The sequence below is a fragment of the Protomyctophum parallelum genome (genome assembly GCF_964188405.1).
Source record: "Protomyctophum parallelum genome assembly, chromosome: 18".
Lineage (NCBI taxonomy): Eukaryota > Metazoa > Chordata > Actinopteri > Myctophiformes > Myctophidae > Protomyctophum > Protomyctophum parallelum.
Genome location: NC_139716.1, coordinates 33,544,299 through 33,569,090, shown reverse-complemented (window position 1 = coordinate 33,569,090; position 24,792 = coordinate 33,544,299). Strand labels below are relative to the sequence as shown.

The following is a 24,792-nucleotide window of genomic DNA, read 5'->3' as shown; positions in this document are numbered from 1 at the left end:
TAATGTTTAAAACACCAAAAGGGGTTCCTGCTTAAAATGGGTTAAACCCTTTTTGGACTGAGGACCAGATTCTACAAAATGTCTTCTAGAATCATGTTGGTTTTCTGAAAAACCCTATGTTTCTAATGTCAGTGGTGCTCGACCATTTTCATGTCGAGGACCCCCAGAATTATACATGTAATTGGCCGCTGACCCATCTGAAAATATGTTTTCCAGGGACCCCCCCAGAAGCAAAGATTTGCTTCTGAAAGAAAATAAATATTCAAAGATGTGTGCCACATTTTCACGATTTTTCAAAAATAGCAGATCCACAGACTCGTAGCGCAGCACTCGGTGCCGCACTATGAGCTTGTAGATCTGCTATTTTTCAATAGCTAACATAATGCACCAAAAGGGGTTCCCGTCCTGGCGACTGGCATCTTGTTTAAACATGTCCTTTTGTTCTGGTCTAGACTCCAAGGGGCCCTACAAAGGGCAGTAACTACGTTCTTTTGAGACACCGACTCATTTGGCCTATCCCAAAGGTCAAATTAGCCATCTTGATTTTGGGGGATAAACAATTTCCTCAAGAACATACAATTAATGCAATATCGCTTATATGCAGATATCTCATTTGGCTGACCAGTTGAATCACTTTTAAACAATTTTTTTCAGTTCGGTTTGTGTTCGCAGTATAGGGCAAGATTACCCAAATGACATATTCTTTCTATTATTTGCTCATTGGCTTATTAACGGCTTGTTTAGTTTAAAGTGTGTCTAATTGTCTATCCTTTCCTTACGGAAGCTATGAATGATGGCGGAGCACACCCGAGAAAGAAAATGACGGAACGCAATGGAACTTTGCTCTTATTCTTTTTCTCAGCTTTTTATTCAGCTTTTACACGTAGATGCTGTAGTGTGCATGCCATGCCATGCCAGGTCACTAGGTGGCGGTGATGGACTGCCAGATAGACCAGTCACCCAATAGAAGAACCTACCACCGTGCTGTGCACTTCCTGTCATACAATTTACAATTTACAATTTAGGCAATTAGCAGACGCTCTTAATCCAGAGCGATTTACATTAAGCAGGAACAAAAATCATGGGAATACATCACAAAAAAGCATTTATCATGAAACATGCGTAAGCTAAGAAAGTAACAGTGGAATATCTATATTATGAGACTATACATATAAACTATATATCTATACTACTATGCTATACATATGTACTATGGCGTGCTATGACTATATACAATGCAATTATAGTGCTGTCTACATAACATGCTATAAGTCTATCAAATGCTATCTAAGTCTACCGAAATGCTATCTAAGTGGGTAGGATAAGTGCTATGGGCCATGATGGAGTCTGAAAAGGTGGGTTTTCAGACTACGGCGGAAGATACGGTTTGTTGAGTGCTAGCCTGACCTAAGCAGAGACATTTCTGGCCTAGATGGGAGGGCCGCGTCTCAGAAAAGCGCGCACCCTGATTGGATCTCATCGATCTGTCCGTCACCCCCGGCCCCTCCTCTCCCCCCTAGTGCAGCGCTACGTCACATAATTTAGAGCGACGCCTACGCGGAAGGGTTGACTCCCACTTTTAGACTGGTTCAGCCCACGGCTTTTTCCAGGCTTTCATCTTTCGTGCAGACGAAATGAAAGCCTGGGTATCGAGGCTAGTTGAGTGCTTGCCCATTCTCGGAACTCCAAATATCACCTACGGCTCTGCATCAATGTAATAAACATATGCGTTGTGAGCCCACGTGAGCCATGATGTCACAAGTTTTGCGGATTCATCGTTTCAGGAGGATACAGCGTTTTCAAAGATTTCCACTCTGGAAGGTGTTTTCACTTTGTGTGTGTGTTCTCACCCCCTGAAAACGCCGTTCTCGTCTAAAGGGACACCAGCAAAAGATACTTTATTTTGCCGTTTTCTATGAACACCGTTCTCGTGTAAAGGGGGTCTCACTCTCTCTCTCTCTCTCTCTCTCCATCAGACCTGCCCATGCAGCTGAACATGGGTGTGTTTGAGTACAACGGTCGCAGTGGCTACCTGCTGAAGCCCGAGTTCATGAGGCGGACGGACAAACACTTTGACCCTTTCACAGAGAGCATAGTGGACGGGATAGTGGCCAATACGGTCAAGATTAAGGTGAGAGAAAAAAAGTCACAGCCGTGTGAAGTGAGTGGTGCAGCTCCATGTTGGGGTCCCCAGGGGGTCCCCGGAACTTCAAGACCCACAGGAACGAGCCCAGGGTGCCGGGCTGGTTCCGGCGAGCCGCCCTGCGTCCAAAACAGTCGAGAAATAGTGGTCAATATATGTATATTCGTGCATCAGAAGGAAGAATAAATTCATGTGTCCTTTTTCAAATGTTTAACATTCTCTGAAAGTCCCCGAGTCACACTTTGATAAAACTCTATACTAGCCAGTTATATTCAATTATGATCTCCAAGCGGGTTATAATCAGAAAAGCACTAATCTGCGCCCCGCAGGTGATCTCGGGGCAGTTCCTGAGCGATAAGAAGGTGGGCGTGTACGTGGAGGTGGACATATTTGGACTTCCTGCCGACACCAAGAGGAAGTACAGGACGCGCACATCCAACGGGAACTCACTGGACCCCGTCTGGGACGACGAAATGTTCGTCTTCAATAAGGTACGATCCTATCTCTGTCTGGGACGACGAAATGTTCGTCTTCAATAAGGTACGATCCTGTCTCTGTCTGGGACGACGAAATGTTCGTCTTCATTAAGTTAGTCTATTTTGATTGGTTGGTGTGAACCAATCGCCGCTTTGGCAACGCCCATCCCAGAAACGGCTGCCGTGGGAAGGGCTTTCAGTCTGAATAATGACGTGAAACGAAATGAAACTTCAGGCTGAGTGTCAGGCTACTCTGTGGTTGCTATAACAACCTATTCAAACCTCTGCCGCCTCCTGGGGCGGTACTGTACATCATAATAGATTGCGGGTTTTCAGCCAGCCCACGCAGTTTCTGCAGGAACTGCTTTTCTAGTTGTGTCGTTATTATTGTCTTCTGCTGTGTGTGTGTGTGTGTGTGTAGGTCATACTGCCCACTCTGGCCTCTCTGAGGATAGCAGTGTTGGAGGAAAACGGCAAGTTCATCGGTCATCGCATCCTACCTGTATCTACTATCAGACCTGGTTAGTGCTCGCACACAAACGCACGCATGCATGCACGCACACATGCACGCACACACTGACTAGAGCATTGGTTCTCAAACCTTTGTCATATCAAGGACTCCCAAATTGACACTTATTAGCCCACGGACCCCCATTTAAAAAGGTATGCAAAAGGACCCCCATAAGACAAGATTTGTATGTCTCTGGCAGTGACTCTGAACCATTTTAACACAGTGTGTAGGAGTGCACAAGGCCTTTTCGTTACAAAATTCACAGACCCCCATTTAATGGCATTTCTATCTCCGGGACCCTAATTTATATTGTAAAATCAATGTTAATTTAACTAAATCCACGTGGTTCCATTTGTACACTCTCAGAGTTACAGTCCCATAAGGGTCCATTTGGTTCCTAACTAGCTGTGGACCCCCTGGCATTCCCCCCAAGCACCCCTGGGGGTCCCCGGACGCCACTTTGAGAACCACTCAATAAAAAAGATGAAGATAAAAAAATATGTTTATTTGACAGGGACAATACAAAAAACAATCTATGAAGTTATAAGGCAGGCTAATCTAATCTAAGACCAATATTTAAAACATTTATATGTATGTATATTCTGTAATAAAGTAGACGGTTAAACATTGTGTAATGTCTCTCAGGTTATCACTACATTATTAAACATTGTGTAATGTCTTTCAGGTTATCACTACATCAACCTGAAGAACGAAATGAACCAACCGCTCACTCTGCCTTCACTGCTGGTCTATACCGAAGCACAGGACTACATCCCTAATGAACACCAAGGTAAATGCACTACACTACCCACAACCCCCCACTACATCCCTAATGAACACCAAGGTAAATGCACTACACTACCCACAACGCCCCACTACATCCCTAATGAACACCAAGGTAAATGCACTACACTACCCACAACCCCCCACTACATCCCTAATGAACACCAAGGTAAATGCACTACACTACCCACAACGCCCCACTACATCCCTAATGAACACCAAGGTAAATGCACTACACTACCCACAACGCCCCACTACATCCCTAATGAACACCAAGGTAAATGCACTACACTACCCACAACCCCCACTACATCCCTAATGAACACCAAGGTAAATGCACTACACTACCCACAACCCCCACTACATCCCTAATGAACACCAAGGTAAATGCACTACACTACCCACAACCCCCACTACATCCCTAATGAACACCAAGGTAAATGCACTACACTACCCACAACACCCCACTACATCCCTAATGAACACCAAGGTAAATGCACTACACTACCCACAACGCCCCACTACATCCCTAATGAACACCAAGGTAAATGCACTACACTACCCACAACGCCCCACTACATCCCTAATGAACACCAAGGTAAATGCACTACACTACCCACAACGCCCCACTACATCCCTAATGAACACCAAGGTAAATGCACTACACTACCCACAACCCCCACTACATCCCTAATGAACACCAAGGTAAATGCACTACACTACCCACAACGCCCCACTACATCCCTAATGAACACCAAGGTAAATGCACTACACTACCCACAACGCCCCACTACATCCCTAATGAACACCAAGGTAAATGCACTACACTACCCACAACGCCCCACTACATCCCTAATGAACACCAAGGTAAATGCACTACACTACCCACAACCCCCACTACATCCCTAATGAACACCAAGGTAAATGCACTACACTACCCACAACGCCCCACTACATCCCTAATGAACACCAAGGTAAATGCACTACACTACCCACAACGCCCCACTACATCCCTAATGAACACCAAGGTAAATGCACTACACTACCCACAACGCCCCACTACATCCCTAATGAACACCAAGGTAAATGCACTACACTACCCACAACCCCCACTACATCCCTAATGAACACCAAGGTAAATGCACTACACTACCCACAACCCCCCACTACATCCCTAATGAACACCAAGGTAAATGCACTACACTACCCACAACCCCCACTACATCCCTAATGAACACCAAGGTAAATGCACTACACTACCCAAAACGCCCCACTACATCCCTAATGAACACCAAGGTAAATGCACTACACTACCCAAAACGCCCCACTACATCCCTAATGAACACCAAGGTAAATGCACTACACTACCCACAACGCCCCACTACATCCCTAATGAACACCAAGGTAAATGCACTACACTACCCACAACGCCCCACTACATCCCTAATGAACACCAAGGTAAATGCACTACACTACCCACAACGCCCCACTACATCCCTAATGAACACCAAGGTAAATGCACTACACTACCCAAAACGCCCCACTACATCCCTAATGAACACCAAGGTAAGAAAACCCACAACCACCCTGTGTATCACAATGGCTGGAACTGTGCGTGCGTCCGCACGCGCATGGGTGTGTGTTCGTTCTCCAGAGTATGTAGAGTGGTTGACCAACCCTCAGAAAAACATCAGTCTTTAATGATGTTCTCCTGTGTGTGTGTGTGTGTGTGCGTGTGTGCGTATGTGTGTGTGCGTTCCAGAGTATGCAGAGTGGTTGACCAACCCTCAGATACACATCAACAGTCTGTTGGACCAGAGGGACATCCAGCTGGCTTCTCTCATGGAGGATAACGCTGAGGTGAGAGAGCCGTAACCTCATTGGATGACAGCCCTCCCCCGTGACCCCGCCCCTCTGTTCCCCACTCAAATTTGCTTACGTTTTAAGTACTCACAGTCAGTAGGGGTGTGCCAATATATCTATATCGCAATACATATTGTATCATCCTCCCAATATCGTGATATTGACTAGTTAGTAGTAGTAGGCTACCCATTGTTGTGGACAGACAAGTTGTGGACAGGTTGCAAAGTTGCAGTCAGTGTTTTACTGTTTGGAGGAGGCAGGATTCATGTACTTTTTGGCCAGTTTCATAATTCCAGGTAAAAAAAAAAATCAGTTACAGATATCATGATATATCGTTGATGGAATCTCTTGCAATATATTGAATATCGTTTATAATGAGAGTGCCATTCGCTGTGTGAAAATACGCTTGTAAGATACGTTCGCTTTGTTCGCGCCGCAGCGCCAGTTCACGGCGCCCTGTTCGCACCGCACCCGTTCGCACAACTTCTTGTCTTTGCGTTGACCTTGTGTGCGTGTGCGTGTGTGTCCTCTCAGCATGTCGCCAGCCAGTCAACAGATGGAGAGACGGACGATAGTGATGTCATCTTCAGCGGGCTCCCCTCCCCCGTCCCCAACACGCCCCCATCCTCGCCGGAGGAGGTGTCTGACGTCATCGGGTTACCCACGCCTAGTGAGCACGTGTTTTGTTACTTATTACTCTCTGCCAAATGTAACTTGTTCATTATTTATTTATTACCTCGCCCCTTCCACATGCAATATTTCACACGTACAGACGTGTGCAATGGTTTCTGTATCCGCTCTAGAGTCTAGATCTAGACCGGATCAGCAGCCTGCAAAGCAACTCCACCCCAACCATTTTAAATAAACACTCAAGCCCACAGGCACAGTACAGAAAATACTAACTAGTTACTTTTGGAAAATTGTAACATATTAGTAATATTATTACTCAGAATGTAAAGTAATTAGTTATCAGTGGTGGAAAAATGTTTTAAAAGTATCAATACTGCAATGTAAATGTACTCCGTTACAAGTAGAAGTACTTGAGTAAAAGAACAAAAGTATCAGCATCAAAATGTACCGTTACTTAAAGTACTAAAAGTAAATATTGCAGAAGTCCTATTTTCACAAGTTCAAAATGTGTGCAAAATCTTTTGAAAATAGCCGATCTACAAGCTCACAATGCGTTGCATCACGACTCACGAGCTTGTAGATCTGCTATGTTCAACTGGCTGAAATGCATATATGGTTGTGGTTAATGTATGTTTTCTAATACATAAGATCTCCAAAGTAACTAGTAACTAAAGTTTTTCAATAATTGTTGTGGAGTAAAAAAGTAGAAGTAAAAGTATTTTAAATTGGAAATAAAGTTTACAAATACCTCAAAATTGTATGTGTTGTTGTATGTACATATGTTACTAGTTAGTGGACAAAAAGTAACAATACGGTATTACCTTCAGTAATGACTTACTTTAGTGCCTTTCCAACACTGTAATTATCCTGTTCCAACACAACAGGTGGTTTATGTTTGTATATTTATGTAACACATTTACCATCATGTAAATGTTGTTGCTGATTCCATTTCACACATTCTGTCCGTCTCTGTCGTGTGTGTGTGTGTGTGTGTGTGTGTGTGTGTGTGTGTGTGTGTGCGTGTGTGCGTGTGTGCGTGTGTGTGTGCGTCAGCAGGTCAAAAAGAGGACCTCATAGCTACTGTCCTCGGAGGTAAAAAAAAAAACAATCCCGTCAGTTTTCTGTTTATTTTCCTGTCTCCTCACTTCCACCTCAACACTGTAAACATAATCCTAATCATCAACCTTCTTATTATATGTATTTACTATATATTCTACATCTGGGGGCGGGCAACTTTGATGATGGAGAGGGCAAAAATAGCCGATCTACAAGCACATTTGTGTTTGATGGGCAGAACACAGCCATCATCAAACACAAATGTTTGGTCAAACCACGTGACTCCCATTGGAATTGCATTGTGGCGGCCATTAAACACAGACGGGACACAGAAAACGCGTTTGATATGTGTGTATGAGGCCTATGTCTGCTATCATAAATGACTTTGGACAGGTGGAAAACGTTAGTTAAACTTCCACCGTGACTCATTCCTTTACCTGGGTTACATTCTGATAGTTACATCTCTCTCTCTCTCTCTCTCTCTCTCTGTCTCTCTCCCAGACATCCAGGCTCAGTCTCTAGATGAGATAAAGCAACAGAAGAGCTATGTTAAATTAATGAAGAAACACTGCAAGGAACTGAAAGAGATCCACAAGAAACACCTGAAGAAGGTATGCACGCACGCACGCACGCACACACGCACACACGCACGCACGCACGCACACACCAAGGTAAATAAACTACATACACACGTACAACAAAAAGGCACTCATACTGAAACAAGAAAAGTGAGGCTCTTTAGATGTTCAGTGTTCAGATGCTTCAGTCATACAGAGCCTCTACACTGCTCTGTACCTGCTCTGTTCCATCCTTAGCAAATCCCCTTGCCAAAAATAGCAGATCGACAAGCTCCAGAATGTGTAACAAATTGATGCGTTGTGAGCCTGCAGATCAGCTGTTTTCTGTATTCCATATACCGTAATTTCCGGACTATAAGCCGCGGCTTTTTACCCATGATTTGAACCCTGCGGCTTATACAACGGTGCGGCTAATCTATGGATTTTTACAGCTAACGCAGAGCCATCTCAGGCTCTGAGCTAACGTAGCTGCGGCTTATAGTCCGGTGCGGCTTATAGTCCGGTGCGGCTTGTATATGGGATTTTCCCTAAATTTGGCTGGTGCGGCTTATATTCAGGTGCGGCTTATAGTCCGGAAATTACGGTAGTTAACTGTGACCTTTTGTCGCAATAATCTAATTAACTACCGCAGTAACTCAAGTTTTCAAATACATTTCGTGGAGTAAAAGTACAATATTTGGACTCTTGAGATGTAGTGGAGTCGAAGTAAAAGTATTGGAAATTGGAAATACTAAGTGCGTCATAGACAAGTGCGTCATAAACATTGTACTCAAGTGCAGTACTGCTGTGTGTGTGTGTGTGTGTGTGTGTGTGTGTGTGTGTGTGTGTGTGTGTGTGTGTGTGTGTGTGTGTGTGTGTGTGTGTGTGTGTGTGTGTGTGTGTGTGTGTGTGTGTGTGTGTGTGTGTGCGCGCGCGCAGGTGTGGACTCACAGCAAGGAGCAGAAGAGCAGGTCCAACCAGATTCAGTCTGACACGCAGCGCAGACGCAGTCAGATGGAGAAACACCTGAAGCGGAGCCTCAAGAAGAAGTATGTGCACGCACGCACACATGCGCACACACGCACGCACAGCCACACACGCACACAAACATAATCGATACGGCAATGCAACGCCTTTCGGCCGTGCAGCAACGTGGCGCAATCGATAATCAAAGCCTAATTATAATACCGTATATAATGTTATACATAATGTAATTCTAAATTAAATATGTTGTTCAGTATATCTCCCTGATGATGTCACGTGATGTTCCATTTGTATATTTTGAGAGTGTACAAATGGAGCCTAACATTTGGTTCCATTTGTACCCAGTTGAATTAACAACTGGACCCTTATGGGTCTGTAAGTCTGAGAGTATACAAATGGAACTGATCTTGATGAACTTAACTCATGCATTGACATTTTGTTTTGTTTCATGGTATGGCTCATTATCATTGGTTAATAAGAACAAACTCCATAAAATCATCAGCGTGTCCAGTAAAATAGCTGGGGTACGATTTGAGAGTATGACCTCAATGTATGAGACCCGGGTACTCAGGAAGGGGAAAGCTATTACTAGGGACAACACACACCCGTTATACAGCCAATACCATCTTTTACCATCAGGGCGACGGTATATGGTACCTTCCCTGCAGGCTAGGGCCTCAAGATCGTTTGTTCCCATAAGTATAGGGCTTATGAACAAACAGGCCCCATCTCAGTTCCGTGCATAAAGTGTGATGTGATGCCTCTTGGAACTATGACTGGTGGCCTTCTGTTGGCACTGTTTCTGTATTGTCTATTTACTGTGTGATCTGTTTGTTTGCATGTTTTATGTATATCCTGATGACTGCTGTGCACAAAACAAATTTCCGAAAGGACAAATAGAGTATCTATCTATCTATCTATCTAACCAACTTGAGCCTAACGTTTTGTTCCATTTGTACCCAGTTTAATTAACATTGATTTTACAATATAAACTGGGGGTCCCAGAGATAGAAATGCCATTAAATGGGTGTTGATACTTCTTCAGCCATGGCCAGTTTCTATGTGGCGGCCAGAAGGGTTGGCAAATCAAGCAAGCTTCTTGCTCCAGATGAAGAGACAAAAAACAAGTGCCCGTTTCTCAGCACTGTTGTTTATATAGAGGTCCTGACAATATAAGTGCAGTGCAGCCCGGTGTCGAGTCAGTCGTCAGACCCACGGCACCGCTCTAGTTCAAATAAATAACTAAAATGTGTGTGTGTGTGTGTGTGTGTGTGTGTGTGTGTGTGTGTGTGTGTTCTCTCAGTGAGTCAGGTGAGCCGGTCCAGCGACAGCTAGCGGATCTGGACCAGGACCTGATGAAACAGAACGTCCAGCTGCGCGAGTGGCAGATGAAGGAGCTGATGACTATACGGCAGCAACAACACACGCTGGAGGGAGAGAAGCGACGCGCACACCTCATAGAGGTGCGCGCAAGACATGCACACACAAACACACACACACACACACACACACACACACACACACACACACACACCCTGGAGAGAGGGAGGAGGCGCACACACATCAGAGAGGTGCACGTACATGCACACAAACGTGCACACACATACACACAAATCCAGTATTAATATTGTCTTATCTTCTTTTCAATACAGCAGCAAATGACTGAAACTCTGTTTTAATCAATTCTCTTACAAAGATCCTGTATTTTATTTTATTTTTTTACGCACCCTCTGCTGTTTGCATCACGATTCATATTGCGATTCAATCATGATTTCAATTGTCACCAGTTTGAAAAGATTTTAAATCAATCTATTTAATTTTTACTTAAACAAACTTAGACACCCCTTCCACAATCTACGAATGCTATAATATAGAACTACACCTAGGCTTTGATCATTTAGATTTACATATGTTCGACTGCAAAGATTTCTGATCAAAATCGTGTGTGTGTGTGTGTGTGTGTGTGTGTGTGTGTGTGTGTGCGTGTGTGTGCGTGTGTGTGTGTGTGCAGGCCTTTCAGACACTCAAAAAGACGGCCGTTGAGTGCCAATCAGGCCAGCTGAAGAAACTGAAAGAAACCTGTGAAAAGTAAGTGACAGGTTCAAAGCGTAGGTTAACAGTTCCTATATATATGTTTTTAATGATTATTATTATTCATATTTTCATTCATTCTACAATAATATGAATGATGATAATACTAATAATAATGATAATTATTATTATAAGTTGAATTTCCACTTATAATAAAGTGATTCCCTGACATAATTAATTACTAGGCTACAGCAAAGATTATTATACAACAAGTGTCCCATTGGTCACGTATTTTGTCTGGCTTTGGGTCTGGTGACCGGACTAGGCATTGATTCATATATTAATTCACTTGTAGCGTATTCCACAGGCGCGCTGCTGCTGCTGGCTGTACAGGCTGCTAGACGGCGCTGCCCCGTCCGCCACATGGTGCAAACACACAGTGGGTTATTTTTGAGCAAGCAAAACTCGAGCCCAGCCAGCACTTCAGCCGTTCCTTAACACAATCCCTTCCGTTACCATAGGCGGTAACAGGAGGCCAGTGCCAACAGAATGCACCGACATAAGCAGAGAAGAAGAAGCGCTATCCGGCCGAATGACCCGGAAGTGATAATCGTCCATTGTCGTGCCGCGGCAGTGTTCTAGCGATCGGACTAATAAAGGAACAGAAGCCATTCTCATCGGCACCCCACACCAAGTTCAATCATCCCCCATAACTAGCATCTACCTTCTCCGGCCAGGACATCCCACTTGCATCTGTCGTCACAAACCTGGGTGCTAGAATGACTACGAGGCCCACATCAATCACCAAACATCATTTTTCTATCTCAAGAACATGGCCAAACTCCGTCCCACCCTCACACTGCCTGATGCCGAAAAGCTGGTCCACGCCTTTGTCGCCTTTGTCTCCTCCAGGTCCAGTAGTCCAACGTAGTCTAATGCACTACTCATCAGGGTCCCTAGCAAGAGCCTTCAAAGGCTCAAATTCATCCAGAACAGCGCTGCTAGGATCCTGATGAGAGTGTGTAAATACGAGCACATCACACCCATCCTCCGCTCACTCCACCACTGGCTCCCTGTCTCATTTTGGACTGAATACAAGATCTCCCCGCCAACCCATCAGTGCATCCACGGCGACGCTCCATCCTACCTCAAGGAATTAGTCTCCCTTCAACCCTCCGCTCCTCAAACACTAACCACCTCAAAACCCATCGAGACCGACCTGCGCCCCATGGGTGCTGATACGGTGGGATCGTGTCCATGACACATTCCCACCGGCATACGTATTGGCGCTGTGTAGCCATGCTAATTGAAATGAAGGGATTACGTATTAAATGCAGGAGTTAGTGGGAGTGTTTTTGTCTTTTGGCATCATGAAAACATTACAGCGTTATTTCTGTGTGTGTGTGTGTGTGTGTGTGTGTGTGTGTGTGTGTGCGTGTCCAGAGAGAAGAAAGAGTTGAAGCAGATACTGGACAGGAAAAGACTGAACAGCATCAGCGAAGCCAAGAGTCGAGACAAGGACAAGGCTGAGACGTAAGCGTGTGCGTGTGCGTGTGCGTGTGCGTGTGCGTGTGCGTGTGCGTGTGTGTGTGTGTGTGTGTGTGTGTGTGTGTGTGTGTGTGTGCGTGTGTGCGCGCGCGCGTGCGTGCGTTCATGAAACATAATACCAGGATACTCAAATGTAATGATTTTGTTTGATACCCTACTGTCTTCTCACTCTCAGTGTGTGTATGTGTGTGTGTCTCTCTCTCTGTATCTCTCTCCCTCACTCCCCCCCCCCCCCCCCTCTCTCTCTCTCTCTGTCTCTCTCCTAGGGATCTAAATGAAATCAACAGGAAACACATTTCAGACTCGGTCTCATTAATCCGCAGGGTGAGTGCGCACGCACACGCACACACACGCACACGCACACACACGCACACACACACAACCACGCACAGACCCAGCAACACCTTGCGAGCTTGTAGATTGGCTATTTTCAGCATGCAACCAAGTGTAAAATTACTTATACTGGATCTCTTTTACACTAGTCCCTTCCTAACATTTTAGTCTAGTTTTTATTTGTTGGCGAACTTGTCAATATATTTAGTCTTAGTTTTAGTCATCATAGCTTATTTTTCATTTAGTTTCCATTTAGTTTTCCTCAGTGAAAAAAGGTAGTCGACGATTTTCTTTTGTCGTATTGGTATTATTTGACGAAATCAACACTTTTTACCGACCACCCTGCAGTCTCACATACTCGCATACATACTACCTAGTTACTAGTGATCCATGCCACCAGTCCTGGGTCCACCCCCGTCAGCACAAGCTTCTCTGCGAGCAATAGAGGCTGGATCGTATTGAAGGTGCTGGAGGAGCCAAAACACATCATTCTGACTGTGTAGTCTGAAAACACCATAGTCTGAAAACTCACCTCTTCAGACTCCAGAACTTGCCGTAGCACTTGCCCTGGCCTCGACCTTACAGGTGCAAAGTCTAAACTTATGTCATTTAGATTTAGATGTAAATTAGATGTAGTTTATGTAGACATAGCACTCTATAGTGTATACTTATAGTTGGACCACCGGAGAGATTGGTGAAAGCCGGAATGTAGACGGAATCTGGGTGAGCAGTATGGTCCGGGTTAGCGCCCCAGCCTGTGTCCTCCGTGCCTTCTGCACCACCGTTTCCCTGCAGGTGGAGCCTGCAGAATCCACCACTCCCGAATGAAGTGTCTGGTGTTGAGAATCTGGTGCAACGCACAGGTCCTGGCTGCACGCCACCTGGTGAGAGCAGGAGTGGACCTGGTGAGGCATAGGAGGGGCCCGGCCAGGAGTCAACCCACAGAGCCTAGTCCCTCCATTCTATGCCTCCACGCGCCGGATGGTTCTACCTCCCAGTCCCGGCAGAGTAGTTCTGAAGCAGCGGATTGTGTGGCCCTTAATGGGACGGATCGAGGGTAGCTACTGGGACGTAAGTCGGGACTTGATCACCCCGGCTGGGTCACCTGAGTGAGGGGTATGATGTTGCAAGACCCGAAACCCAGAGGACATTGGGATACATCACTGAGGATACGCCCCAGGTGCATCCATGCAATGTTCTTTTTTTCCCCCTTTCTTTTCTAGTTTCATTGTAGTAGTAGTTTCATATTCTACTGTTAGACTGATGTTAGGTTCTTAGCTTACTTATGATCCTTGATGAGTATTTCTTTATGTATTTTATGTATTACCATGTGTTGTTCTTGCTTTACTGTAAAGTCGCTCTGGATTAAGAGCGTCTGCTAAATGCCTACATTGTAAATTGTACATTTTCTCTCAGTTGGAGGTGGCTCAGCCCCTGAGACATGACAAACTGGTACAGAGACAGAAAGAGGTTCTGCAACACATAGACGACGAGCTTCCACTGGTGAGAGCACGCACGCACGTACGCAGATAGTTTGGCTCTGGGAAGGCAGAGTGAAGTGGGTTGAAGATAGTGATAATTGTATCATGCATTTGTTGCATCAAATAAATCAAATCAAACAATGTGCACGTTCCGTAATGCAATTCCAATGGTGAAAGCTGTGTTGTTTTCACCCCCTCGCGAAGGAATGGCGGGTAGTTCCAGACTCTATTCAGTATTTTAGCTGTGACGTGAGCGCCCCCTCCTGAGATACTTCCGGGTCCTACTTTTGTGTCGCTTTTGTGTCCCCATGGAGTTATACTGTGACGCTCCGTCGGACTAAATCTGAGACGAAAACAACCACGAAAGTCTCATTTTACCGCTTTCCTCGCAACAACAAAGCTGCGCTGCTCTCCAAAATCTGGCTGTGACAGGCCGTCTGCCCCACATGGAATAGTATCGCCATTTTATTTGATTGTGTCAACTAAATCCTCATTAATGCAAACTAAATTCAACATACTCAAGCCTGCACACATTGTAAATATGCCCCCGAAATATTTTACCGAGCAAATGGACTGTTGCCACCTTCAATAATAATGATAATAATAGTCTTTATTGTCTCCACATCATATATTTTTGTTGTCATGGACACTTGTACAAAACATTAATAATTCTACTCGAGTTGGAAGCATTAAGACCCATTTTAACCCTCTATGGCTTCCTTTCTGAAAAATAACGTCAATTTAAAAAGATTCACGCGTTTAGATATTCTATTTACAATGGGATGCGGACGGGAGCTGGTGCCACTTGGACCCGGACGTAACGTAGCACTACAAAATGACGTCGGACTTAAATACTGAATATAGCATTCAGGAGTTGTAGTTCCAGACTCTATATAGCATTCAGGAGGTGTAGTTCCAGACTCTATATAGCATTCAGGAGGTGTAGTTCCAGACTATATAGCATTCAGGAGGTGTAGTTCCAGACTCTATATAGCATTCAGGAGGTGTAGTTCCAGACTCTATATAGCATTCAGGAGGTGTAGTTCCAGACTCTATATAGCATTCAGGAGGTGTAGTTCCAGACTATATAGCATTTGGATTTGTGGAATAGTTTCTATCTCCTGGGTAACATGGTCTTGTATTCGTGTCTCCTGCGTGTGTGGTTCAGCTCGAGTCCCGATTGGACAGGGATCTGGAGGCGGAGCTTCAGCAAATGCCACAGGAGATCTGCCAGCACCTGGAGGCGGAGCTCAGCAGCAAGGGCCTCAGCAGCGACGCCCTCTTCTCGTCCCCGTCGTCCAATCGCAGCAAAGGCAGCAGCTGCAGCCCCACCCCCAGCCAGGGCTCGGCCTCGGGCCCGCCCTCCTCCAACTGCTCCACGCCCACTCTTCCCTCCACGCCCAACCGGAGCGCTGCGACCTCCTGTTGGAACCGCAGCCTGGACAATAGCCTCGCCTCATTGGCCGACTCCTCCTGCTCGTCAAACGCCCCCGCCCTATCGGAAGGCGAGGTGCCGTTCGGTGTAAATTAATCGGTGTAAAAAAAAGCGATATAGAGTATATATTTAGTCGGGTGTATAATGATAATAAAAGAATGTGGGGAAAGTAATCATTCGGGGTATTTACTTTGATTAATTTTATTGTTTCGTTTTTGTTGTTTTATCACAAACCGTCTCTTCAGTTTTTAGAGCTTTTTAATGTTTTTTTTGTTTTGTTTTCATCGTACATCTCACTGGAACCTAAGTGTGAGAGTCAAAACCTTGCCTATCCAAACACCGAGGATTATACTGAAATATTTAATTTTTATTCTTTACATTTGGGAGAAAGAGTTAATGGTTGCTTATGATGAGACGTTAGTAGTGTGAGTGACAGGCCTGGCGTAGAGAGTTTTGTCTGTAAGGGCAATAATGAGCCTGAGGGGACACCATTGTTTTAGCTGCGTACAGGATTTTAGGATTTTAGAGCCCATTATTTGCACCTTTGAGAATATACTCAAATAGTTTAGTGGCCGGTGTCCACAGAAGGCGTGATCCATGATCGGAGGAGCGCTTTTTGGCGCTCCGGATTGTGTCGGGAGTGCTTGAAAGCATCGCTTATTGACAGCCTGCAACCGGTCAACTGTTGCTGTGCTCCAAAGTCCTGCCTTAAGCCGTCTGCGTTATCACAAGTAACAACCAATAGCCAGTGGTGGAAAAAGTACTCTGTACTATTTACTTAAGTCAAGGGGGTTCCCGGGGCACCACATGACCGAAGAAAAAAGCCTTCCGAAGCTTGGCGGAGCCGGTGGGAAAAACACCACATAATGTATTCCTATGGCACAACTGTGCGCGAGAAGCCTGTACCTTTCAATCGGATTGTGGCGTGTGGATCAGGAGTATTTTCCGATTCTAGCACACCAGTGCGCGTCATTTGAGGGCAGTGAGGGCACCCGGAATGTTCTAAGACTTGTCAAAGGTTGGTGAAATATGCTCTGAATCAGTGCTTACGTAAATGTAATTAGTTACTTTACACCAATAGCCTAGCTGAAACAACAGTACGTCAACAACGTCAACATTCAAGGCGGCAGCTATGGGCGGGATCTTGGCGAGAACGCACGTGACGCCCATCGAGAAGCGCCTGTTGCAATTGTATGTCCTATCGCCTTTAAAATTGGAAAACCGCCTTCTATTCTTGAAAGCAAGTGAAGACATGACCTACGACATCCGATGTCATGTGATAGTGATATCAGGCGTTCGTTAACACTTGTCGTTTGCGGGGGTTGTTTACTTTCCTTGCTGGTGCAGCTACTATACGTCATTGTAGACACGTCAATATGATTGACAGACATGCAGTCCCCTGTCAAGTAGCTTGAAGAAATGGACGGCCTTGTCAGCGTTAGCCTACCGAGGTCCCAGATGGAAATAGTTTGTGAAACGAGTGAAGCAATTATTCTTCCATCCTGCAAAGTCAAGGTTAGATTTCTTTGCCGTTGAAGAATAATCCCCTAAATTCACACTGACCTTGAATGTTGCACAAATATGTTGACACAAACTAAATGGTACTTTATATTTAACAACACTCTGTCCGTTACTTTGTCAATACGTAACTTAACCCATTACTGAAGGCTATTTGCTCATTAGCTGCCTGTAAAAAAGGTAGGGTATATAAGTGATATTTGTTGGTGTGTTTGTTCAGTAACGGGAGTCTCCCTGTCTCTTGCAGATCTTTAATAAAAACAGGAAATGCACTTTCAGGTGGTTTGACAATTTCAGCAAATAGTGGGTATGCGCGTGACATCGTCATCATACCCGGAAGTTATGCGGGAACGCCTACTGAGTGGCAAAAAACGCCTCTCTGGCCTTGATACATCCAAACAGAAAAGTCCTATCTGATTACATTAAACGGCATTATGACATTAACGACTGTATGCAATATGCATGCGCATACCCTCTTATCAGGAGAGAGTACCCATTTCATTGTGTCCCAGTTACAATTTTGTCTCCAATTCCTGTAGACCCCTGTCGAAGACCCTGTGCTCTATAGCGATGTGTACAATCATAATATAGAGCCGTTTAACACTTATCTAACAAACACAAACAATATCACTTATTCACTTTCCCTACCTTTATAAACTCTACACTTGTATTTTTTATTTTCCTTCCATTTGGATTGCGGGGTACGATAATAGATTATGTATTATTGTGTGTATGAACTTCTGCATATAGGGCATAACAGTGGGCTTGTTTTTTAACCGGCCATTCATTTTACCCATAGAGATTTTACAAATTATTTTAAGCTGGATGGCTTGATTCTATAGGCTTAAAACAATTGATATAAATATTCTTTGTGACTCTCTATGGGAAAGATTTAATGAATTTAATGAAAAAGTAGATTTTTCAGTGGAACTAGAAAACCCACGGCCACTGCTATGCCCTATAATGTTTCCATTTGAACCGGGGTACAACCATAGATTAATTAATGTATATGTGTTCCGTACATTGTTTTCCTGTGTATTACGTCTACTTGAATTATACTACTGACCACAAGTGCTAGAGAGAGAGAAAGGGGGGTGAATGTTGACTTATTTATACTTTGTGGCACATGCGTTTTCGGTAAAATGTATATTGGGGGCTCGTCACCAACAAAGTTGCCATACATGAATATGAACATTTATTACGAGTGTTTTAATGCTGTATAAGTGCTTTATAAATGTGCTTACAATGCCAGTGGCTTTCAACCAGTGGTCCAGGGACCACTGGCCTTGAGAGGGTTCCAGGTGGTCCACAGCTATAATTATGATGGAGAGTTGGTAACCAAATGGATTTAGATCTTTATCTCTTCAGAGTGTATAATTGCACGCTCTCAAGAGTTAAACAATCTGCTTTACGTAATTTACAAGAAGTCTACACAATTAGAGAATGTAGAATAATTGTTATTTTGATCAATGTTTGTACAGCATGGAATTGTCAACCAAATCTTATCCAACAACAACTAAATATCTTTTAATTTTGGGGTCTGAGAGGCTAAATGTCATCAAATGGTGGTCCGTGGGTCAAATGCTGAATAAGTAATGGACCTTGGCATGAAAAGGGTTGAAAACCACTGTTATAATGCTGTCTTACCACAGTTCTCTTTAATTTTTATCTAAATTTTGTATTGTTATTCCTGACCCATCCAAAGCAACAGCATCGCCCAAATCCTTGACATTTTCATACGCTTTCAAACTGTGCTCTAATGGCGTTTTTAAAAGAACACAGAAACTGTTTTTTTTTTTTTTATATTCTTTTGGGATTTATTTAATTCAATTTCAGCTTGGTTTTTGTGTAGTTGCAATGCCCAACAGCTTTTTTTTTTTTTTATTAAGTCTGGAAAGTTTTTCTGTACACTTTTCTGTACACTTGTTTTTGTTCAAGTGGCCATAATCAGAATTATTTTGCAATCTTCAGTTGGTGCGATTGTACAGTAAAGGCCGAGCACGTTTTTCGGAGTTTTAGCGGCGTTTCTCCATCGGTTTTCCGAAAAACTCGTCCAGTGTGCAACCACCTTTAGCATCAGAAATTATGCTTCGGCTTTTCTTTTTATTAAAACCACTTGAACCCCATGCATCCCTATTCTGGGGGAGACGTTCGCGAGAAAATAAAATAAAAAAGCGTACCAAGTACTCAGGACGGGATTGAGCCCAGAATCCTAAACAGAGAATCCTAAACATAACATGGCAACATGTCGATCGGCTATTTTCAGCGAAATTTCCCCCACAGTAGAGGCTATGCGCGTGACATCATTGTACCCAAAGGTTATGCGGGAACGCCTACCGAGTGGTTAAAAAAGTTCATAAAAGCTCTAAGTTACTTGGAGCTCCACAGGACTTAAAATCTTGCTTTCCAAAGGTTTTTTTTTTTTAGTAGACAGATTAGCACCAATAGCCTACGACTAGCTTGAAGCAATTGCTAAAATGATCAGATACCAAAACCCACTTCCATTCCAAAGTATTCCAAATGAACGTGGCACATTGTACTCTTGCAGCCTTTACTAGAATATGACTTTATGAATAGGTACCCTGAGTTTTGGGCTCATTTAGGCCCTTAATTGTTTTCAGTCATGGGTTTAATGTAGGGATGCACCGGTGGTGGCAACTTTCGTCCGATATATATTTTTTATTTTCCTTTTGTTATTTGTATGCCCAACTGTTTTCCCCCCTAATTTTCTGCCCCTCAATGTCATAACTCTGTCTTACTCTATGGCTCTGGCTAGAGCCACCGTCCTACTCCTCCCGCCCAACGCTCCCTCTGACAGGCTCCGCCCCCCAGCCCGTAGGAGTACGTCACCATCCCCACCCGTCAACACAGACCATTCGTGTGCGTAGAGCCAGTGTTGATTTTGACGGCAATTTTAGTTTTAGTCACAGTCTCTTGAATGGGTTTCATTTTGTTTTAGTCTCACCAGGAATGTCTGTATTGTGTCGACTAAATGTCATAAGATTTTAGTCGACTAAATCTACAGTTGATTTAGTCGACTAAAATGTCTTTTGGCAATGGCAGATTTTACACTAGCCGATATACAAGCTCACAACGCGACGTGCTGCGACGTGTTGTGAGCCTGTAGATCGTCTATTTTCAGCATGCAACCAAGTGTAAAATGACTTGTCTTTTACTTATACTGGTCTGGATGTCTTGTCCACTAGTCCCTCCCTAACATTCTAGTCTAGTTCAAATGTGTTGACGAAAGTGTCAATACATTTAGTATTTGTTTTTGTTGTCCTATCTTAGTTTTCATTTAGTTTCCATTTTGTTTTCCTTTTTCGTCATAGTATTGGTCGACGAAATCAACACTGGTAGAGACGCTCAACAAAGCCAGACGCACCGCGGAATGTCAACGTATTTTTCGGATAAAGGTTGACGAGGCAAACATCGTCCGACACCGATATGGCGGCCGATATGGCGGCGCATCCCTTTGTTAAAGGGTTTTATACTGTACATCCAATTTCTGCATCGTCTTTTTAAAATGTTATTAATGCACTTTGATCATTCTGTGGTATTATTATTATTATTGTTTGTTTTGTAAACAATGTTTTCCTCCCCTGTGGCATTGACATCAATACAACCACTTTACAACTATTATGTAACTCTGTCTAATTTGTTTGTTTGTTTCCATTTGGTACTGAATGAGCCACATTCAAACTAATGGTGGAGCACAATTTACATTGGAGGCATTTATATACGCCAGCGTCCTCACTTCCCACATTTACACACCGATGTTTAGCTTAGTTTATTAAGGATCCCCATTAGTCTACACCGTAGTGGAAACTATTCTTCCTGGGGTCCAGGCAAAAAGGACATCACAATACAAATCATAAAATACAGTACATGATCCATGTTTCTGAACAAACACACAAACCTAAAAAACTAAAATATAATAAGAACCTAATTTAATATAATTTCCTTTCTGATTATTGCTGCCTTGAGTTTCCTTTTGAAATAAAATGTAGGCGGTATGCAATGGCTCTGTACATTCTTAAGTGCATTGGTTTTGGGCAGAGGAAAAGTAAAGTGACCATTTAGTGCTAGTATTGTAATCGTGTCTTTCATTTGCAGGTAATAACTAGAAACAAACTGAAGGGTTTCTTTGAGGAATGTACATTCTTTAAAAACAGAATAAGGCTGTATGCCAGTCTTTCATTCAATTCAAAGGGCTTTATTGGCATGAGAAAACATACGTTTACATTGCCAAAGCAGAAAGAACAATACAACAATACAGCAATACAATAAAAACAAAAATGATGTACATGTACTGTTCTGCCCTTGCTATACGTTGGTATACATTTGGTATGGCTTGGCAGACAGCTAACAAGTTCCCAATAAAGATCCAAAAGGCAGTGACTTGGTGTAGGTTCTTTAGTGATGAATAAATTGTAAAACTGCAATACAGAAAGAAAAGAGAACACAACATTGTGTCATATACTGTAAAATAATAAACCAAACATAGTAATTTGTATGCATCACTCATGAAAAAGAACATGTTGTACTCACTGTACTAAATGCAATCAACATTTTAGAAAGTATCAAGCATATTGCTTTAAGAGCCAAGATATGCTTAAAGAGCCATAAAGGTTAACAAATAAAACACACAAACTTACAGACTTATCCTGTCCAAGGCCTGATAGAAAGGTTAACTTAACATAGCAGTGAGAGCTCTTCACTGTGTGCTGGCTTGAACTGAACTGACTCTGACCCACTAATCACCACATAACTACCCTTGAGAAGCTACCAGGTGAGGAGAATCACTAATTAAGTAAAAGAACATTGGTCTCCATTACACATAGGGCCTACTAGGTGAAAGGTGAACTACCTAGAAAAGTAAGCAGCACACTCCCCGCATGGTATAATTGGTTATACCACTATACAGTCTCTTTTTGAAGAAGAACAACTTCTGACACAGGTCTAGAGTACACCTTGGGAGTAGCTTGTCGGATGACCTTCACGTCAACTTTCCTCACTTTCTTTTCGTGACCGGGATCAGCCTTGACGAAGAGTCCTGTAGGCCACCCACCCCCCGTCACCCGAGAGTCCCCCAACAGCATGACATCTCCAACTTGCAGATTGGGCTTTTCGGCCTGCCATTTCCTCCTAGGCTGTAGAGTGTCCAGGTATTCCTGCTTCCAGAAGCTATCGGAGAGGATCTTGACTCTACTAGGACTAGAGCAGTTGAACTTCTTATTAACATGAATGGTGGTAGGGCAATTGCTTAGTGGTGGGTTGAAGACTTCCTCATTCTCCCCGCCTTGATCTTCCTCAGTTGATAGGCGCTCCGTTAAGAATCTTTCTTCCCTAGCTTCTTGTTTGACCGTAGCTTCTCCATCGTTGTCCATTGTTAGCTGGTGCACTGATGAAGAGGTAAGAATGGGATGTTTTGCAACATGGTGTGAAAAATTTAAATAGCCTGCTTCAGACTTTTGTTCCTCTGCTTCATACTGCTGCTGCTGCTCTTCATCCTGTCGCTGCTGAAGCACTTTGTCCTGCTGACGCTGCTGCTGAAGCACTTCGTCCTGCTGACGCTGCTGCTGAAGCGCTTCGTCCTGCTGACGCTGCTGCTGAAGCGCTTCGTCCTGCTGCTGCTGAAGCACTTCGTCCTGGCGACGCTGAAGCACTTCGTCCTGGCGACGCTGAAGCACTTCGTCCTGGCGACGCTGCTGCTGAAGCACTTCGTCCTGGCGACGCTGCTGCTGAAGCACTTCGTCCTGCTGCTGCTGAAGCACTTCGTCCTGGCGACGCTGAAGCACTTCGTCCTGCTGCTGCTGAAGCACTTCGTCCTGGCGACGCTGAAGCACTTCGTCCTGGCGACGCTGAAGCACTTCGTCCTGGCGACGCTGCTGCTGAAGCACTTCGTCCTGGCGATGCTGCTGCTGAAGCACTTCGTCCTGCTGCTGCTGAAGCACTTCGTCCTGGCGACGCTGCTGCTGAAGCACTTCGTCCTGGCGACGCTGCTGCTGAAGCACTTCGTCCTGGCGACGCTGAAGCACTTCGTCCTGCTGACGCTGCTGCTGAAGCACTTCGTCTTGGCGACGCTGAAGCACTTCGTCCTGGCGACGCTGAAGCACTTCGTCCTGGCGACACTGAAGCACTTCGTCCTGGCGACGCTGCTGCTGAAGCACTTCGTCCTGCTGCTGCTGAAGCACTTCGTCCTGGCGACGCTGAAGCACTTCGTCCTGCTGCTGCTGAAGCACTTCGTCTTGGCGACGCTGAAGCACTTCGTCCTGGCGACGCTGCTGCTGAAGCACTTCGTCCTGCTGCTGCTGAAGCACTTCGTCCTGGCGACGCTGAAGCACTTCGTCCTGCTGCTGCTGAAGCACTTCGTCTTGGCGACGCTGAAGCACTTCGTCCTGGCGATGCTGCTGCTGAAGCACTTCGTCCTGGCGACGCTGAAGCACTTCGTCCTGCTGACTCTGCTGCTGAAGCACTTCGTCTTGGCGACGCTGAAGCACTTCGTCCTGGCGACGCTGAAGCACTTCGTCCTGGCGACGCTGCTGCTGAAGCACTTCGTCCTGCTGCTGCTGAAGCACTTCGTCCTGGCGACGCTGAAGCACTTCGTCCTGCTGCTGCTGAAGCACTTCGTCCTGGCGACGCTGCTGCTGAAGCACTTCGTCCTGCTGACGCTGCTGCTGAAGCACTTCGTCCTGGCGACGCTGAAGCACTTCGTCCTGGCGACGCTGCTGCTGAAGCACTTCATCTTCTAGAACACATGATTGCAGTGCGTCTGCTTCAGCTGATGCAATTTCTGCAGCTTCCTCTGATTTTAGCAACAGCAGATTAGCTTGTAGATCAGCTTGTTGTTTTAATATTGCTGCTTCCTTGTGTGCATAGGCTAGTTTGACAAGTGCAGCTTGTGCTTTAGCACGTGCTTTTACTGCAGCAGTACTGATTGGTTTTGAGCTCTTCATCACCTTTTGAATGTGACATGATGAAGAAAATAAACTGCAGTGTTGAGCCATGTCTTTCTGTGAAGCCCGCTGTGCTTAAAGTCTTTTTACTGTTCTGCCCTTGCTATACGTTGGTATACATTTGGTATGGCTTGGCAGACAGCTAACAAGTTCCCAATAAAGATCCAAAAGGCAGTGACTTGGTGTAGGTTCTTTAGTGATGAATAAATTGTAAAACTGCAATACAGAAAGAAAAGAGAACACAACATTGTGTCATATACTGTAAAATAATAAACCAAACATAGTAATTTGTATGCATCACTCATGAAAAAGAACATGTTGTACTCACTGTACTAAATGCAATCAACATTTTAGAAAGTATCAAGCATATTGCTTTAAGAGCCAAGATATGCTTAAAGAGCCATAAAGGTTAACAAATAAAACACACAAACTTACAGACTTATCCTGTCCAAGGCCTGATAGAAAGGTTAACTTAACATAGCAG

The 24,792-nt window shown here is 44.4% G+C and overlaps 1 protein-coding gene across 1 annotated transcript in view; it reads left to right on the top strand.

The window, feature by feature from the left end:
* plcb3 (phospholipase C, beta 3 (phosphatidylinositol-specific)) overlaps positions 1 to 20,988 on the top strand; it is an 82,923-nt gene extending 61,935 nt beyond the window's left edge. Inside the window, exons 20-34 of the mRNA XM_083789547.1 lie at positions 1,977 to 2,131; positions 2,473 to 2,634; positions 3,041 to 3,140; positions 3,816 to 3,920; positions 5,676 to 5,773; positions 6,311 to 6,446; positions 7,460 to 7,498; positions 7,964 to 8,073; positions 8,959 to 9,068; positions 10,307 to 10,466; positions 11,015 to 11,091; positions 12,478 to 12,567; positions 12,849 to 12,906; positions 14,332 to 14,418; positions 15,565 to 20,988. Of these exons, the coding sequence (XP_083645673.1) occupies positions 1,977 to 2,131; positions 2,473 to 2,634; positions 3,041 to 3,140; positions 3,816 to 3,920; positions 5,676 to 5,773; positions 6,311 to 6,446; positions 7,460 to 7,498; positions 7,964 to 8,073; positions 8,959 to 9,068; positions 10,307 to 10,466; positions 11,015 to 11,091; positions 12,478 to 12,567; positions 12,849 to 12,906; positions 14,332 to 14,418; positions 15,565 to 15,927 (1,850 nt within the window). The 3' untranslated portion in view covers positions 15,928 to 20,988. The remainder of the gene's footprint in view (positions 1 to 1,976; positions 2,132 to 2,472; positions 2,635 to 3,040; positions 3,141 to 3,815; positions 3,921 to 5,675; positions 5,774 to 6,310; positions 6,447 to 7,459; positions 7,499 to 7,963; positions 8,074 to 8,958; positions 9,069 to 10,306; positions 10,467 to 11,014; positions 11,092 to 12,477; positions 12,568 to 12,848; positions 12,907 to 14,331; positions 14,419 to 15,564) is intronic.
* The last annotated feature ends 3,804 nt before the right edge of the window (positions 20,989 to 24,792 follow it).